The 17,406-nt window shown below is 41.1% G+C and overlaps 1 protein-coding gene across 1 annotated transcript in view; it reads left to right on the top strand.

Annotated features, from left to right (window-relative positions):
- Window positions 1-8,787, top strand: part of LOC127580570 (intestinal mucin-like protein) — a 28,992-nt gene extending 20,205 nt beyond the window's left edge. Inside the window, exon 13 of the mRNA XM_052034155.1 lies at window positions 8,452-8,787. Coding sequence (XP_051890115.1) covers window positions 8,452-8,656 — 205 coding nt within the window. The 3' untranslated portion in view covers window positions 8,657-8,787. The remainder of the gene's footprint in view (window positions 1-8,451) is intronic.
- Window positions 8,788-17,406: the final 8,619 nt, after the last annotated feature.

Below are 17,406 nucleotides of genomic sequence, written 5' to 3'. Positions count from 1 at the left end.
CTGTCATCAAGGGAGCTCTGGATTTGTTTGTCCTTCCTTTGACCCTTATGGAAATGTTTCAACTATGCGTGAATTATCTCTTCATTAAAGGCAACCCATTGTTCTGTTACAGTTTTGCCTATCAACTTTTGATTCCAATTTACCTGGGCTGCCTCTCTCATCCCATTGAAATTGGCCTCCCTCCAAATATTTAATTTTACATTGGATTGCTCCTTTTCCTTATCTATACCTAACTTAAATCTCATTGGGAGACTTTCTGGAACATTTTCTCAATACTTGACCAATAATCTATCAACATTTTTGTTGTAAACATTTGGGGATTTTAGCCAGAACAACAAATGCTGTGCTTGTCTATTTTATTAATTACCATGTCGGAGTCACTAGGATAAAATGAATCTTCTGGGATGGCACCTTTCACTTGTGACTCCAGTTCTGCATGAGAAACTAGGGAGAGGAGGTAACACCAGGCAGAACAACATCAGTTGCATCAGAAGATAGGAGGTAGAAACCAGATTGTTAGGAGGTACCTCAGCAGGAGGGATTTTCCAACCAGTGTCTTCAATCTCCTTCAATCACATGATACTAGACCAGTACATGACAAAGCTGCATTTTAGCAAAGAGATCATAACAGAGGTACGTGGCCTTGTAGAAAACAAAACAAATGGCCCTGCACAGCCAGGACAGTATTACCTAAAACAATCAAGGTCCAGGCTGATACTACTGTGCTTACATGTATTACCTTACAATGTGTGCTGACTGTTGGAGAATCCATGACATTTCGGAAGATGACAATCAACCACACAATCCATTTTCCATCACCTCTATCAACTTTTTTGAAGTTTTGGGCTGCAAGTGGGTTTATTAGCTTTTAATCTCATTAATTTCTCCAATACTATTTTGTTTATTAATGCTAATTTCTTTCACATCCTCAATCACTCTGGGCTACTTTACTGCATAATTGCCAGAAGGTTCAGTGATTTCTTCCATGAAGACAGGCACAAAATATTTGCTTAATTTCTCTGTATTTCCTTATTTCCCAATATAATTTCTCCTGTTTTAGTCTGAGAGGGACCCTTATTAATTTTTGCTACTCTTTTCTTTTTGATACATCATTGGAAACATAATCTGTTTGCTTGCTTCTTGTAAACCTACTCTAATATTCTGCTTCCTTCATCTTTTGTGGCTGACATTTTTCTGGTCCTCAGGCTTTCTCCTCTTTCTTGGCAACATTGATATTTTCCTTTTCATCTAATATTAATATTAATTCTTTAAGTAATATCCATTTTGTGTCTTATATCTTCATATTTTGCTTTGTTTACATTTAAGACTTTGGTTTCCCAATGAATTAAATAATTTTCAATCTTTATACATATTTCCATCATATTAATGACCACTTTTACCTAACTTTCCCGCCCCCCCAACAATCTGAATGATGATTAATTAACCCCATCTCATTGCATAATAACAAGATCCAAAATAGCCTATTACCTAGTTGATTGCTCAACATATTCATCCATAAAGCCATCTCGTATCCATGACATTAAATTTGTCCTCAAAATTACCACAACCAACTTAGGTTCCCCAGTTGATGTATATATTTTAGGCATCCAGGCAAACTGAATTAGCATAATTACATGTCCCTGTAATTTCCTGATTTTATTTCTGAATTTTCTTGATTATTCCTGATGATATCCTCACATTACCACTACTTTCTGGGAGCCTATTAGCAATGCCCAGCAATTTTACTGCGCCATGCCATTGCTTAGTCACATCCAGAATGATTCTACTTCTTGATTTGCTGAACCAAAATCTTTGCTCTCTACTTACTGCCTTTATCCCATCCCTTTCCATTTTGCCTTCCTTTTCTATAAGCTGAGTATCCCAGAATATTTAATTGCTAGTTTTGATCACTTCACAACCACATCCCTGTAATGGCTACTATCTTTGACCAGTTTACTTCTTTTTGTGCCCCCAGTTCATCCGTCTTATTGCAAATGCTGCATACATTTGGATAAAGAGCCTTCAGTTTTCCTTTTATTTTAAACCATTTGCTCCACTCTTCTTCTGATCGGAGGTTGCCTCATGTTTTTATGTTCCTTCCCTTTCTAACAGACTCTATCATTATGCATTTTGCCGCTCTGTTCTATTGCCTTGTCCTTTCTCTTCAACTTTCTAAATTTCTTCTCACCTGAAGCTTACCTATTTCCACGAGCCCCATCGCCCTCCTCCCACCCTACCCACCCAATGCACTATTTAGTTTTAACATCATCTGCAAATCTACCTGGGCCCATCCTTATGGAACAGCTCTCCTTTTTGCTTGTACTAACACCTCTGCCCAACAAATTGAAATCCACTTCTCCAAACCAGTCTTTGAGCCACGCATTAAATACTGTTACCTTACTGACTTGAGGCCAATTTGGACATGGCTCAGGCAGTAATCCAGAGATTATTACTTGTGTGATTTGTTTTTTTTTTAATTTTGGAAAAAACAAAGTTAATGAGGACTGCAAGGTAGACAACCTGCACTTCTGTCAGATGCTGATGTCAATTAATTGAAGAGCAACTTCAGAACACTATTGCCTTCCATAACTGAGTATCCATGAGAATGTCCACCATCTTAACTCAGTCCTTTTAGTGGTTTAAAGAACACTATGAAACTACCTCCAACACTGCATGATTACCAGATTCACTTTTACAGTAAACACAAACAATGAAAACATATTACAAGCAACAGCATCTATGAATCCTAAAACTAGTCATCCTGGTAATTGCCCTTTATGACAGTCCTGAAAGAGCTCTTGCCTTCTCTGCTGTGTCAATGATGTACAATACAGTAACATCAGCAGTTGAATTCTGAAGAAGGCAGTTCAGATGCATCCAGCTCTGAACCAATGATAGCTCTGCTTTAAACTGGATGATCTCAGCAGATTGAACCACTTGGCTCACAGAAACTCAAGGCTTTCTGGCAAAATAGCAGTGGAGGGTCAACAACACTGCCATCCAGACGCCATGAAGTTCCTGCTTTATTTTCTATATTACTGCTTCAGGTTGTCATTTCAGCCAGAATATTGGGTTTTGAGAACACTCTACAACACAGAAGTGAGGAGGTCCTTGTTTCCTTAATTCTGTATTTCAACTAAGAAGCCCAGAAGTTTCCATTACAGCTCCTTGTTGTTCTTTGGAAGTTGCAAGTATTGAAATATGAAGTGCTTTGAAGTTTAATTTTAGCACTTTGTCAAACTATACACTGTTTGGCATTCTGGGAACCTCCAATGACTGTCCTCGGGTATTGCACAATTGTGGGCTCTACAGACCACAAGATGGAACCAGCCAGCTTTTCAACCCTGACAGAATAGATACGTAAGAATTAGGGAAAAGGATAGGACATCTACCCAATTTAGCCTGCTCTACCTTTCATTAAGATTCTAGCCAATCTTCTACTTCAGTGTCATTTTCCAGCACTGTACTGGCGGGGGGATGGGAACCAGAGTGATAGGTCAGAAGTTCGTTCATTTAGTGTACAAGTAGATGCAGCGTGTAGAAAGACTGTGAGGAAGGGTAGGCAGTTGAAAAGGCAAAATTGCCGTCAGTTGGATGGGCTAAAGTGTGCCTACTTTAATGCGAGAACTATTAGGAACAAGGCTGATGAACTGAGAGCATGGGTAAGTACCTGGAACTATGATGTGGTGGCCATTACAGAGACTTGGCTGTTGCGAGGGCAGGAATGGCTGCTGGATATTCCGGGGTTTAGATGTTTCAAAATGGACAGGGGCGGAGGTAAAAGAGGTGGGGGAGTAGCTTTACTGATCAGGGACAGGGTCACAGCTGTAGAAAGGGAGGATGTCCTGGAGGAATCGTCCACTGAGTCAGTGCGGGTGGAAGTCAGAAAAAGGAAGGGAGCGATCACTCTATTGCGAGTATTCTACAGACCCCCCCCCCCCCCCCAATAGCAGCAAAGAAGCTGAGGAGCAGACTGGGAGGCAGATTTTGGAGAGCTGCAAAAATAATAGGGTTGTTGTCATGGCTGATTTCAACTTCCCTAATATTGATTGGCATCTCCTTACTATAAAGGGGATAGATGGGGCAGAATTTGTTTGGTGTGTGCAGGAAGGATTCCTGACACAGTATGTGGACAGGCTGGCTAGAGGAGAGGCCATACTAGGCAATGAGCCTGATCAGGTTTCCGATCTCTCAGTGGGAGAGCATTTTGGAGATAGTGATCATAACTCCTTGACCTTCACCGTAGCCTTGGAGAGGGATAGGAGCAGATGATATTGGAAAGTATTTAAACTGGCGGAGAGGGAATTATGATGCTATTAGGCAGGAACTAGGGAGTGTAAATTGGGAACAGATGTTCTTGGGGAAGTGCACAGTGGACTTGTGGAGGTTGTTTAAGAAATACTTGCATGGTCTTCTGGATAAGGGTTTGTTCCATTGAGGCAGGGTAAGGATGGGAGAGTGAAGGAACCATGGTTGACATGAGATGTAGAATATCTCATCAAGAGGAAGAAAGAACTTACCTGAGGTTTAGAAAGCATGGATCAGACAGGACTCTGAAGAGTTACAAGGTAGCCAGGAGGGAGCTTAAAAATGGTCTTAGGAGAGCTAGAAGGGGGGCACAAGAAGGCCTTGGTGAGTAGGATCAAGGGAAAACCCCAAGGAGTGCTACACATATGTGAAGAATAAGAGGATGACTCGAGTGAGGGTAGGACTGATCAGGGATAAAACAGGAAACGTGTGCCTGGAATCGGAAGAGGTAGGGGAGGTCCTTAATTAATACTTTGCTTCAGTATTCACCAGAGAGAGAGAACTTGACGTTTGTGAGGATGGCGTACGACAGGCTGATACGCTAGGGCATGTTGATGTGTGGAAAGAGGATGTGCTGGAACTATTGAAAAACATTAGGATAGATAAGTTACAGGAGCCAGACAGGATATATCCAAGGTTATTACGGGAAGTTAGGGAAGAGATTGCTGTGTCTTTGGCGATGATCTTTGCATCCTCACTGGCCACAGGAGTAGTGCCAGATGATTGGTGGGTGGCATACGTTGTTCCTTTGTTTAAGAAAGGGAGTCGGGATAACCCTGGGAATTACAGACCAGTGAGTCTTACTTCAGTGGTGGGCAAACTACTGGAGAAGATTCTTAGAGACAGGATTTATGGGCATTCAGAGAAGCATAGGCTGATTAGGGACAGTCAGCATGGCTTTGTGAGGGGTAGGTCATGCCTTACAAGCCTGACTGAATTCTTTGAGGATGTGACAAAGCACATTGATGAATGTAGAGCAGTGTATGTGGTGTACATGGATTTTAGTAAGGCATTTGATAAGGTTCCTCATGGAAGGCTTATTCAGAAAATCAGGAGACATGGGATCCAGGGAAACTTGGCTGTGTGGATTCAGAATTGGCTGCTAGATGGAACGTATTCTGCCTGGAGGTCGGTGACCAGTGGTGTTCCGCAGGGATCTGTTCTGGGACCCCTGCTCTGTAATTTTTATAAATGACTTGGATGAGGATGTGGAAGGGTGGGTTAGTAAGTTTGCTGGTGATACAAAGGTTGGTGATGTTGTGGATAGTATAGAAGGTTGCTGTAGATTACAACAGGATATTGATAGAATGCAGAGCTGGGCTGAGAAGTGGCAGATGGAGTTCAACCTGGATAACTGTGAAGTGATGCACTTCGGGAGATCGAATTTGAAGGCAGAATACAAGGTTAATTGTAGGACTCTTAGTAGTGTAGAGGAACAGAGGGATCTTGGGGTCCACATCCATAGATCCCTCAAGGTTGCCACGCAGGTCGATAGGGTTGTTAAGAAGGCATATGGAGTATTGGCCTTCATTAGTCGGGGTATTGAGTTCAAGAGATACAAGGTGATTTTGCAGCTCTGTAGAACACTGGTTAGACCACACTTGCAGTATTGTGTTCAGTTCTGGTCGCCTCATTATAGGAAGCCTTAGAGAGGGTGCAAAGGAGGTTTACCAGGACGTTGCCTGAATTGAAGAGCGTATCTTATGAGGATAGGCTGAGTGAGCTTGGGCTTTTCTCTTTGGAGAGAAGGAAGATGAGAGGTGACTTGATAGGGGTGTACAAGATGATACAAGGCATAGATCGAGTGGACAGTCAGAGACTTTTTCCCAGGGCGATGATGGCTAAACACGAGGGGCCATAATTTTAAGGTGATTGGAGGAAGGTTTAAGGGGGATGTCAGGGGTAAGTTGTTTTTTTTTTACACACAGAGAGTGGTGGATTTGTGGAATGCACTATTTGCAGAGGTTGTGGGGGCAGATACATTAGGGACATTTAAGAGACTCTTAGATAGACACATGAACAATAGAGAAATGGGGAGCTATGTGGGAGGGAAGGGTTGGATGGATCTCAGAGCAGGATAAAATGTCGGCATAACATTGTGGGCCGAAGGGACTGTGCTGTGCTGTAGTGTTCTATGTACAGTTTTCTATTCCTAGACCCCTCAGACAGAGAAAACATCCTCCCTGCATCCAGCCTGTCAGGCCCTTTAAGAATTTTGTTCATTTCAATGAGATTGCCTCTCGTTCTTCTAAACCCTAGAGAATACAGTCCCAGTCTGTTTAATCTCTCCTGTACAGCAATCTTGCCATCTTTGGAACAAGTGGTAGTGAATAATTGCTGAACTCTCTTTGGCAGCTACATCCTTTCTTTGGCAAAGTGCCCAAAGCTGTACACCAAGACACTTTACAATTGCAGTAAAACTTCCTTGCTCCTATATACAAATCCTTTCATAATGAAGGCCAACATACTATTTGCCCTCTTAATTGCTTGCCACAACCTGCATGTTGGCCTTCAGTGACTTGTGTATAACCACACCCAGTTTTCTGTTATCTGCACCAAAGGGGTTAAATTCACATTGTATTCCATCAGCAATGTCCATTCACTCAGTTTGTCCATATCCCCTTGAGGATTTTTTGCATCCTCCTCCAAACTCACAATTCCACTTGGTTTCATCAGGAAACTCAGTAGTGTGACATTCAAATTCCTCACCCAAATCATTGATATGGATTGTGAAAATTTGCAGGCCAAGCACCGATCTCTGCAGTACTCCATAGCCTGCCAACTTGAGAATGATTTGTGTATTCCCACTCTTTGCTTTCACTCAGATAACAATTCTCAATACATATCAGTATATTACCCCCAATACCATGTGCTCTAACCTATTGATCAGCATTTTGTGTGGGACCTGGTTCCCTCTTTTCTGTAGTGGAAGGCACAGGCACAAAAGAACTCCAGTATATAAATCAAACATAAATCTTCTTTCATACATCCATTTTAGTTCAGTTATTACATCCTCCATTAGATTCCTGCATTTTCATTACCACTGAAATTATGCTCAGAGTTTGGTAGTCTCTCTCGTAGTCCTTTTGTATGCCTCTCACTGACCTACTCTCATATTCCGCCTCCTTTGCTGAGTTCTAAACTGCTCCCAATCCTCAGGCCTATTTTTACTTCTGGCAACTCTATAAGCCTGTTATTTGGATTTAATACAACCTTTAATTTCCCTTGTCACTTTTCCTGTTGGGTTTTGTATCTTCAAGGGCCCTTTTTTTCCAATTTTTTAAAAATATTAACCATTGTCATACCTTTTCAAGGTGTCCTCCTAATCAACCTTGGCCAATACTCCTCCAAGCCCTTAACAGTTTTGTTACTTAGAATATTGAATTCTATTATATTATGGTCACTCTTTCAAAAAGATTGCTTTCTCATTGCACAAAACAAGATACAAGTTCTGCATGAAGCCAGAGGACAAGCTGGAAGTAGACATCGATGCATTACCCGCATCTGTAACTTCCTGCTCCCAGTGCAGAACATTGCTGTCCTCGGGGCCTTTGGGATCTACACTTGCACCACTGGTGCTGCAGATCAGAACCCGTGGATCCTCTCCTTTGGTCCTGAAGCCATTCCCAAATGCTCTTTTGCATCAACCCATACACACACCACACCTTCAGTATTTGCTTGACGACTACATGAGCAGCTCCTCAAAAGTTGTTTGTAATTCACACTTGAGCACCAAACAATTTTAGCATTTCCAGGCACATTTTAATCAAGGTAATTATCTATCAGTCCAACGATACAGAATAAAACCAGGCCTTCAATTGACATAACTGGTTGGCACAGAATACATTTAGTGCCTCGATCCACCATTTCATCAAAATAACTCCATATCCTTTCAATTGTGCTCTCTCGTGCACTGTGCACCTGCAAATTATTCAATTGTTATCTGATACAAAATCATATTTTGACTGTGGTAAGATGTCATTTAATGCATTATGGCTTCATTATATGTATTCATCTAAATATTTCAGATCGAATCAGGCATGATATGAAGTATAAGGTGTTCATTGTTATAACTAGTTGTCAGAACTATATACTTTTGTCCCATTGTTTCTGCATTTACCCAACTACATTCTTGTTTTCCAGATATAACACTGAGACACACAACATTAAGCATGAATGTAGTTGCTGCCAAGAAATAGAGACTGAAATTAGGAAGGTGATGCTCACTTGTCAAGATGGTAGAAAAAATGAACAATACAGCTACATTTACTTCAAGTCCTGTGGCTGTCGTACAGACATCTGTCATGATTCTGCTACAAAAAAGCCTCCTGCTGCAATATTTTTCTAGATCTTGAAACCTAATGTTGAATCCAATGTCCTATAAATGTTGATTCAAATTTCCTCCAAATTTCAATTTTACCTGTCTAACTAAATCACTGCACTTAGCTAAATGTTATTTAGGACCAAATGTAATGTAAAATGGGATAAAGGAATCTTTATAATATTATTCAATTGTTTTTTTCTTCAACTTTTCTGCTTATTATAATGGCAAAAACATACCAATAAATAACTACAAGCAAGTGAAATGTGTGAAGTCAGTTACTATCCATTCAGATTGTTTCTACATTTTAGAAATTAAACAAAGATTAGCAGTTTATCCACCTTTAGAACCGAAACACTTTCAAAATATTCCCAGCTGATTTTGCCAGTTTTAAGGCATGAAATGGAGTTGAAAAATCTAGTTAAACTTGCCAACATACAATTGTTACGGACTAGGTTACTATTGGTAAATGTCCCTTTAAGATAGAGCATAGTGGTGTGTGTGTGTGTGGGGGGGGGGGGGCATGGTTACGACAACAGAAGATAAAGGACGTAATGACGTTTTTGAAGCAGTCAGTCGGCATCAATCGGAGGAGAGAGAGAGAGAGAGAGAGAAAAAAAGAAAAGCCTGCTAGTCTCTATCGACGGATGGAAAACAGTAATGTGTCTGTCACTACAATCCATGTATGGATTTCTGGAGTAATCCAGTGGACTCCACTTTGTCGTTAACCTGTAGAGGGAAACAGGTACTTGTGTGGATGGCCACATCTCGGATGCCTTTCGGGGTGGCAGATACTTCGGAACAAAGCAGTGGAGTTCACTTTGTTGTTGACCTGTAGAAGGAAACAGATATTTGTGTGGACGGCCACGATTCGAGAGCTTTTCAGGGTGAGGCAAGATGTGGTGGAGTAGTCACTGCTGAGTAGACACTGAGGTGTCGTATGGCTTCCATCGGGGAACATTTGGATTTCATAATTACTCTCTATTTTCTCTCTACATCTACATCTTATCTTCAGTCAATGGTGATTGTTGAAGAAGCCTTTGCTCACGTTTCACCTTATGACATGCTGAACTGAACTTTGAAAACTATTCCTGGACTTGGAGTTTGGGAGTTTGCCACACATACACTACGAGTTTAGTTTTTGGGGTTAATGTTTAAGATTTAACATTTTTACTTCTAACATTATAACATTTTTACTTTTATTTTTCTTATTATCATAAGTAATTATTAATAAAGTAGTTTTTTAACACTGATACATGACTCGGTGTGTTTCTTTTGTTGCTGGTTCATAACAAAATTGGGGGCTCGTCCGGGATTGTTCCCCAGATTGGCGAGATTCATCCGGGATCGATCCCAAGATTGACGAGGGTGGTCTGAAGTCGAACTCAAGACTGGTACTAGAGGTCTGAGTTTGAACAAATTGGGGTCTTAGTGGACAACTGATTGTGGTCGGTCTGATAAAAATTGTTCTTGATTGGCTTGTGTGTGTGGAAACCAGCAGCAATAGATATTGATGCATTTTTGGAGTCACCAACCCTGGAGGTGGTGAGAAAGGATGATTTGGTAAAAATTGCTACAAAGCTAAACCTTAAAGTAGTAAAGCAGTCTATGAAAAAAGCAGTTATTCATAGAATGATAGTTGACTATTATTTGGAGAAGGAAGTGTTTGAGGTGAGTGAGGTAGTCGAGTTTCCTGAGATTAAATCAGTGATTTCTGATGTGACTTCTCAACCAGAGGAGTTGGGGGAGGAAGAGTTAGAACAGTTTCCTGGGAGGATACCAGAGCTTTCAGAGGCCCAGGTGCAGTTAGCAAAGATAGCATTAGAACAAAGGAAACTAGAGTTAGAGGCTGAACGGGAACAAACTCGGATGAAGTTTGAGGCTGAGGCTGAGGCTGAGGCAGAGCAAAGGAAGATAAATGCCCAGATAGAAATGAGGAAGATGGAGTTGGAACAGAAAAAGATGGAGTTAGAGACGAAGAAGATAGAGAATCAGTTAGCAATGAAGTGAAGGAGTTTTGTTAGAGCTAGAGCTAAAGAATTAGCCAAGGCCAACAGGCCTTTGCAGCCTGATGTTGTTCCCTGTGACAGCCCTAAACAGAAGGAAAATTATGATGACTTGTCTGAGACTTTTCTGTCTTCACTGGAGGATCAAAATCCTCATATTGGGTCTGAATATGAAGATTTATCTCTGTCCAGAAAATAATTTATAGTGGAGCAGACTAAAGACCCTGAGAGTATTGAATTGAGAGAAAAAGCACTCTCAAGTGATGAGATGGTAGAGAAACCGAATCAAGGTTCCCCTGTAGCTCCTTTGAAACCTATTCCTGCTTTTGGTCAACCCTTTTTGAAGGTATGTTACACCATTGCCAGAGGATTGGGATGAAGGAGATCATTTGCTTTTGTTTGCAGTGAGACAGTTAGTGCAGGAAACCTTAGGTTTTGAATTTGTGTCTGGACATTGAGGAAAAGAAATTTTAAAATTGCCAAGAGAACAATCGGTCAATTTGCTGGACTCTGTTCAGAAATTTAAAAACCTGCAGAAAGCCTGCCAAATTGGAACATTTTGTTTTGGAAAACATGGCCTCTCAAGGACTACAGCTGTGGCTGTACATGTTGACCCTGAGAATGGGAAAGTTGAGACTAATGAAAATTATAGTAGTCTAATTTAATAGTAGTCAAAATTTAGTTTTCCTGGTAACAATGTATTTTAGGGATCCCTTTGGTATTCATACAAGCGGTACAGTTTTGTTTGAGCCAGAACAAGTGGTATTTTCCACAGTCCCTTTTGACAGTCTAAGATAATGACAGTAATTCACTTCAGCTGTTTTGTCCCATTGATTTGTTAAGGCTTCCTCAGAAAGTACAATAAGTAGTTTGATCAAGTTGCCTGCATTTTTGTTACTACACTTGGCTGCCGCTGAACTCTCTTCCAACACTGTGGTTATGAATTGATGGAAATTGCATTGATTGCTACTGCAGTCTCTGTGTTTACAGTTCCCAATCCATGCACATACAACAAATAGGATAAAAATCTAGCCTTCATGATTGACAGTACATTCTGAGAATATGCTTAATCAGGCAAAAGAGGTGTTGTGGAATTAGCCACATAAAACAGGAATCGTATGGAGAAGCCTCTCAATGATGTGCCATTTCAGCCCAGTATTTTTAATTAGCCTCTCATTCTTAATTTAGTATTTCAATATTTAGAGGTAGATTTCTTATGCTGAGACATTGAATTGAACACCTGTGTTGTGAAAATGTTGCGTGTGCAAATGTTAGCTCCAGTTCAGATTGCTCTTAAAGAAACATCAAAATGGATGAAAAGTTCATTTTAAAGTGAACTTTCCCATTTCCCAAATGAAAAGAAGTTGTGTGGGAGCTGCAGTGAAAGCATTCAGCTACTGTGTTATTGGCAAACTGTTCACAGGAAAGCATGTCGAACATTAAAGATCCTCTCCGATGGCAAACACAAACTAGCTACATAAAATGCTGTCAAGAAGATGAGAGAAGATGAAGGAGTGAGCGTGTGTATGGCCACCCTCTCTGCAATTGTCTGCCTTGATAGTCTTGTGCAGCACGTGACCTGACACCAGAACGGGACAGTCAGAAAGATAGATTTGGCAGCTTATGACACAGAAGTCAAAAAGATAAAAATGCTGCAAATATTGATAGACCAAAGAATAATCACTTCACAAATACTTTATGCATTGCAAGACTGGGCTATCAGATGCCATAATCAGAACAATGATTAATTCTTTCTCATTGACATTCACAGTTTGTTGTGCTCCTTGTTTCCTTTGTGACATGGGAGATCCAATTTAGTCAGATTGGGATGAAAGGAGCTGTGCTGAATGTTTATGACCTTCATTTCATGTGCATTGAGGCAAGGGCTGTGGTATGGATTGCAACTGGAAGTACCCAGTCTAGTTTTGCAAATGGCATCATGTTGCCTGGAAATTATCACTGGTGATGGTGATCCTGGATAAGAGATTTTGGATTTCACAGCACCAAATAGACAAGGACTGTGCCATCCATTTCTAGGCATCCAGGTTTATAGGTAAATACTTGAATTTCTTTGACAGCAGTGTCTTAGACCTTGAGAATTCATACGTCAAGTGTTTTTGAGGCTGAGTTGACTGCCTAGCATGTTGATCTGGTGGGGATCACTGAGTATACATTCAAGGACATAATGGGTCTGAAGTCCCAAATGTTTTCTCATTTTTTGTTTCAGTTCTTCAAGTAACTCTGCCTTTCCCTTTGAAAAACCTTGTTTCAGTTACAGAACATAGAACAGTGGTCCAGAGGAAACAATCCAAGTTTTTCCAACCTCTTATAGCAAGACCCTCTAATCCAGGCAGAATCCTGGTAAACCTCTTCTGTACCCTCTCCAAAGCCTCCACATCTTTCTTGTAATGGGGCAACAAGAACTGCACACAATATGAGGAGCTCAAGTAGTGACTAGAGTCATTGCAGTACATTGAGAGCATGACACTTTCCTCAAACTTCTGTTCCAAGTCGAAGTTACTCCACAGCTATAGAAAATATGAGAGATAAAGAGAAGGCTCACCACCTTCCCAGGTAATGTGGAAGATACTAGTAGTGTTGGAATTTCAAGACTATGGTACTCATTAACTAATTTTTTAGTTTTGGAGAATGGTGGACTGGGAACTTATGATTCATATCGTTAAAGGGGCTGAAGCTGTACTAAGAGTGACCACCCAGTGTACATTTAGGTTTGATTGCTAATTAAATTACTTGCTAATGTTCATCATGGAAGCAACATGCCATTTTGTTAGGTAATGTTTCAGTTAGCAACCTTTCTTAATAGTGACCATCAGAGTGTGAATAAACAAATCACAACTGAGAATTTCTAAAGGTAACTAAAGCCAGTCTCAGATTTCTCTGTTCACCTGCTGGTTAAGATCAATTGACTACATTGTATTTGAATATGACTCTTGAAATACATCAGGTCACTTTGTCAAGACTTTAATAATACCCAATGCTATTCTCAGAAGTTCTCTCACAACCTCTAAAAGAGGTGATGCTATAAAACCCTACAAGGGAGCTTATAGAGGTCATGTGGAGAAAGGGAGAGTTTGGATATGGGCATCTACCTGGGGCTCCCCATTGTTCCATGTGAGGAGGTTGCAGAGGAGATGAAGGTAGCTGATTTAAAAGGTTGACTGGAGCAACAACAGGTTGACGAAGGGTCTCAGGCCTGGAAGTTTGACCCAACAAGAGTCAGAGGACAACACATCTGCAATCACATGACATATGAACAGTGTTTGAGGAGGCTGTGCCTCATGTAGTGAGGCATATAATGATTTTGCAACAAGACAGCTCTGCATCCCACAGCATCTTGGAACCCAGTGAAACATGTAGAAAGAATAGGTCTTTTTTATGTTGTATTCATTCAATAGAATCATGCTGATCTATGCCTTACCTTCTTACACAATAAAACTCCAATAAACTGGAACTCTTGGGCCCTCGGTAGTGCTGGATTTTCTGGACTATTGGTCACTTTCATAAACACCCAAATACACATTTATTTCACTTTTTTTGTATGTTACACAGTAATATAATTTTTTCAGTGAGCCCACTGAGTTTAAAGGACAAGCACTCTGGAACCTGGCTCCAGCTGCAAACCTACCCACATTCCTGACCCCTGGTGTTCTGAACCAAATCTAGCTCTGGTCGCACATTCTCCCCACTGACTGAACCTCTGGCACTAGCCACACACCCCACTTGCACTCTGGACCCCAGCTCACGTTCCAGACTAATGAGTGGCCCAGGTACTGGAACCATCAGGATTTCTGATCAATAGTATGTTGGATTATCAGAGTTTTATTGCACATGGAATTTTTATGTGGCACTGTGTTCAGTGAATGAAGCAGTCCACACCTACATGCAACAAATACCTAGATACTATTCACACATTGGTTAGTTTAATAAATGGAAAGTCACATTCATATCACAAAAGTGCCAGGCAAGAACATCTCCAGCAAGAGAAGGTCTCACCACCTACCTTTGATGTTCAGTGGAATTTTGCCCATCATGAATTCCTCCACCATAAACATGCTGATAGTCACCATTGAGCCAGAAATTGAATTCAACTAGCTACATGAACACTCTGGCTGTGAGAGCTAGTCATAGGCTGAATATCCTCTGATACGTGACTCACCTGAAAACCCACAGCCTCTCCAGAATCTACAAGGCACATCAGGATCATGATTCTCCGCATGCCAGTATGACAGCAGCTCTGAAAACGTTCAAGAAGCTTTACACCATCCAGGACAAAGTGTGCTCAATTGACATATGATCCACCACGTTAAACATTCATTCCCTCAGCAGCATTCTGTGACCAAAGTGTGCAGTGCACCATCTACAAAATGCTTCGCAGTAACAACCAAACTACTCCAAGAGCATCTCATAAACCTGAAACCCCTGCCACCAGAGGGACAAAGGCAGCTGGTGCATTGTAATACCACCACCTGTAGGTTCCCTTCCAAATCAGGCACCATCCTGACTTGGCAATACATTGCCACTTCATCATTGCTAAGTCAAATTCCTTGAATTCCCACCCAACAGCATCAGGATGTACTTTTGCCAGAAGGACTGAAGTGGTTCAAGAAAACTGCCAACCACCACCTTCATTCTGCTCGGAGCAACTGCAGAGCAGAAGTAGCGGGATATTGAAGAGCAGATATCTTGGCAAATCGCAGAGGCATCTAAAAATAATAGGATAATAGTAGTAGAGGATTTCAACTTCCCCAATCTAACTGGGATCACCTTCGTCTGGATAAAGTTCTCAAACTGTGTTTAGAGGAGCTTTTTCAGCAAGTAGATATATAGTTTGACTTGAGAAAGGGCAGTACCAGACATAATCTTTGGGATTGTAGCATGAAAAGTGGTGGGAGTGTCAGTGAGAGAGTATTTTGGAGACAGTGACTACAATTCTAAGTTTTAAGGTAGTTATGAAGGACAAGAATAGACTGGAAAATAAGATTCTGCATTTGGGGACGGTTGATTACAACATGACAAGGCAGGACCTAGCAAAAGAGGAGCCAGAGCAGCTACTTCAGTTAAGTTTACATGTACTCAGAGTAAGTCATTCAAAAATGAAATATTCAGGACCAACATTTTCCCATTAAGGTGAAAGGCAAGGCCAACAAATCCAAGGAACCCAGTTGTCAAGAGTTAGATAAATAAAAAAGGGTAGTCTGGTGGTTATAGAGCACTGAAAACAAGAGAGGCCCAGCAGAAATATAGAAAGAGTCAGGGATTATTTAAAAATGTAAGTAGGAGGGTGAAAGGGAGGCATGAAATAGCATTGATGGGCAATATTAAGGAAAAAGGTCAGAGTATTGTAAAAGTACATTAGGGGCAAGCAGGTGATCAGGAAAAGTCAAAGGGCCATTACAAATCAAAGTGGCAAACTCTGAGTGAAGCCGGAGAAGGCAGGGAGCTAGATAAAAACTTCTTATCTGTATTCAGCATGGAGAAGGGCATTGCAGGAGGAGAATTGAAAGGGAGATGGGAAAATTCTAGAATAAGTTACCTTTGAAAAGGATAAGGTTTCAGATGTCTTCATAGGATTAAAGGCAGATAAATGCTCAGGCCCTGATAAGATATATACTAGTCTGAGGAACATTGATAGGACTAATGGTAGGATCTACACAATGAATGGTTAGAACATAGGAACTATTGGGGAGCAGAGGGATCATGGTGTACATGTCCAAGAATCCCTAAAGACAGCAGCACAGGTAGATAAAATAGTTAAGGCGGCACCCAGAGTACTTGCCTTCATTAGCTTTGGCACAAGGATATAGGAGCAGGCAACATAGGTTACAACAATATAAAACATTTGTTGAGCCACACTATTGGAGGGATCTCATTTCACTGGACAGGTTCAGAGGAGATTCTCCAGGATGTTGCCTGGGATGGAGCATTTCAGCTATGAGGAGAAACTGAGTTTCCTGGAGCAGAAAAGGCTGAGGGAGGTCCTCAATGAGATGTACAAAATTATGATGGGTGCAGGTATGATAGTGAGAAAATTTACCCTGAGCATAGTAGTCTATAACTAATGTACACAGGTTTAATGTAAGGGGTGCAAGATTTAGAGGGGAATTGAGGAAGAATTATTTCACCCATGGTGGATATCTGGTATGCACTGCCTGTGGGGATAGAAGGAGCAGGAACTCTCGCAACATTCAAGAAGTATGTAGATGAGCATTTGAAGCACCATGGCACAGAAGGCCATGGGCCAAGTACTGGTGAATGGGGTTGGTATAAATAAGTACTTCATAGCCAGCACAGATGCACTGGACCAAATGGCTTATTTCTGTGCTAAATGACACTATAACTCTAGGGCTACTCGGGACTGCTGATAAATTTTGGCCTTGCTTGTGACATATAGACCTTGAAAAATAAATATAATAAAAACACTTGGTTACCCAGAATCCTGATGTATTCATCAGGAATACCTTCCTGATGAACTCAAAGCATGGTATGCGCATTTTGAACAAAAGGGAAGTGGATTGTCACCATCCACCCTGACAGCCACCACTGCAGCTGAACCTGTGATCACAGTGGAGGACGTAAGATCAGTCTTCCGGAGAGTGAACACGAGGAAAGCACTTGGTCCAGATGGTGTCTCGGGCCGCGTGCTCAGATCTTGTGCTGATCAGCTGGCAGAAGTATTTGCGGACATATTCAACTTCTCCCTGCTTCAATCTTAGGTTCCCTCCTGTTTTAAGAAGACCACTATCATCCCAG

Source organism: Pristis pectinata, chromosome 19 (assembly GCF_009764475.1).
Source record: "Pristis pectinata isolate sPriPec2 chromosome 19, sPriPec2.1.pri, whole genome shotgun sequence".
Classification (NCBI taxonomy): domain Eukaryota; kingdom Metazoa; phylum Chordata; class Chondrichthyes; order Rhinopristiformes; family Pristidae; genus Pristis; species Pristis pectinata.
The sequence above is the reverse complement of the archived record's forward strand: the minus strand, read 5'-3'. Positions and strand labels throughout refer to the sequence as shown.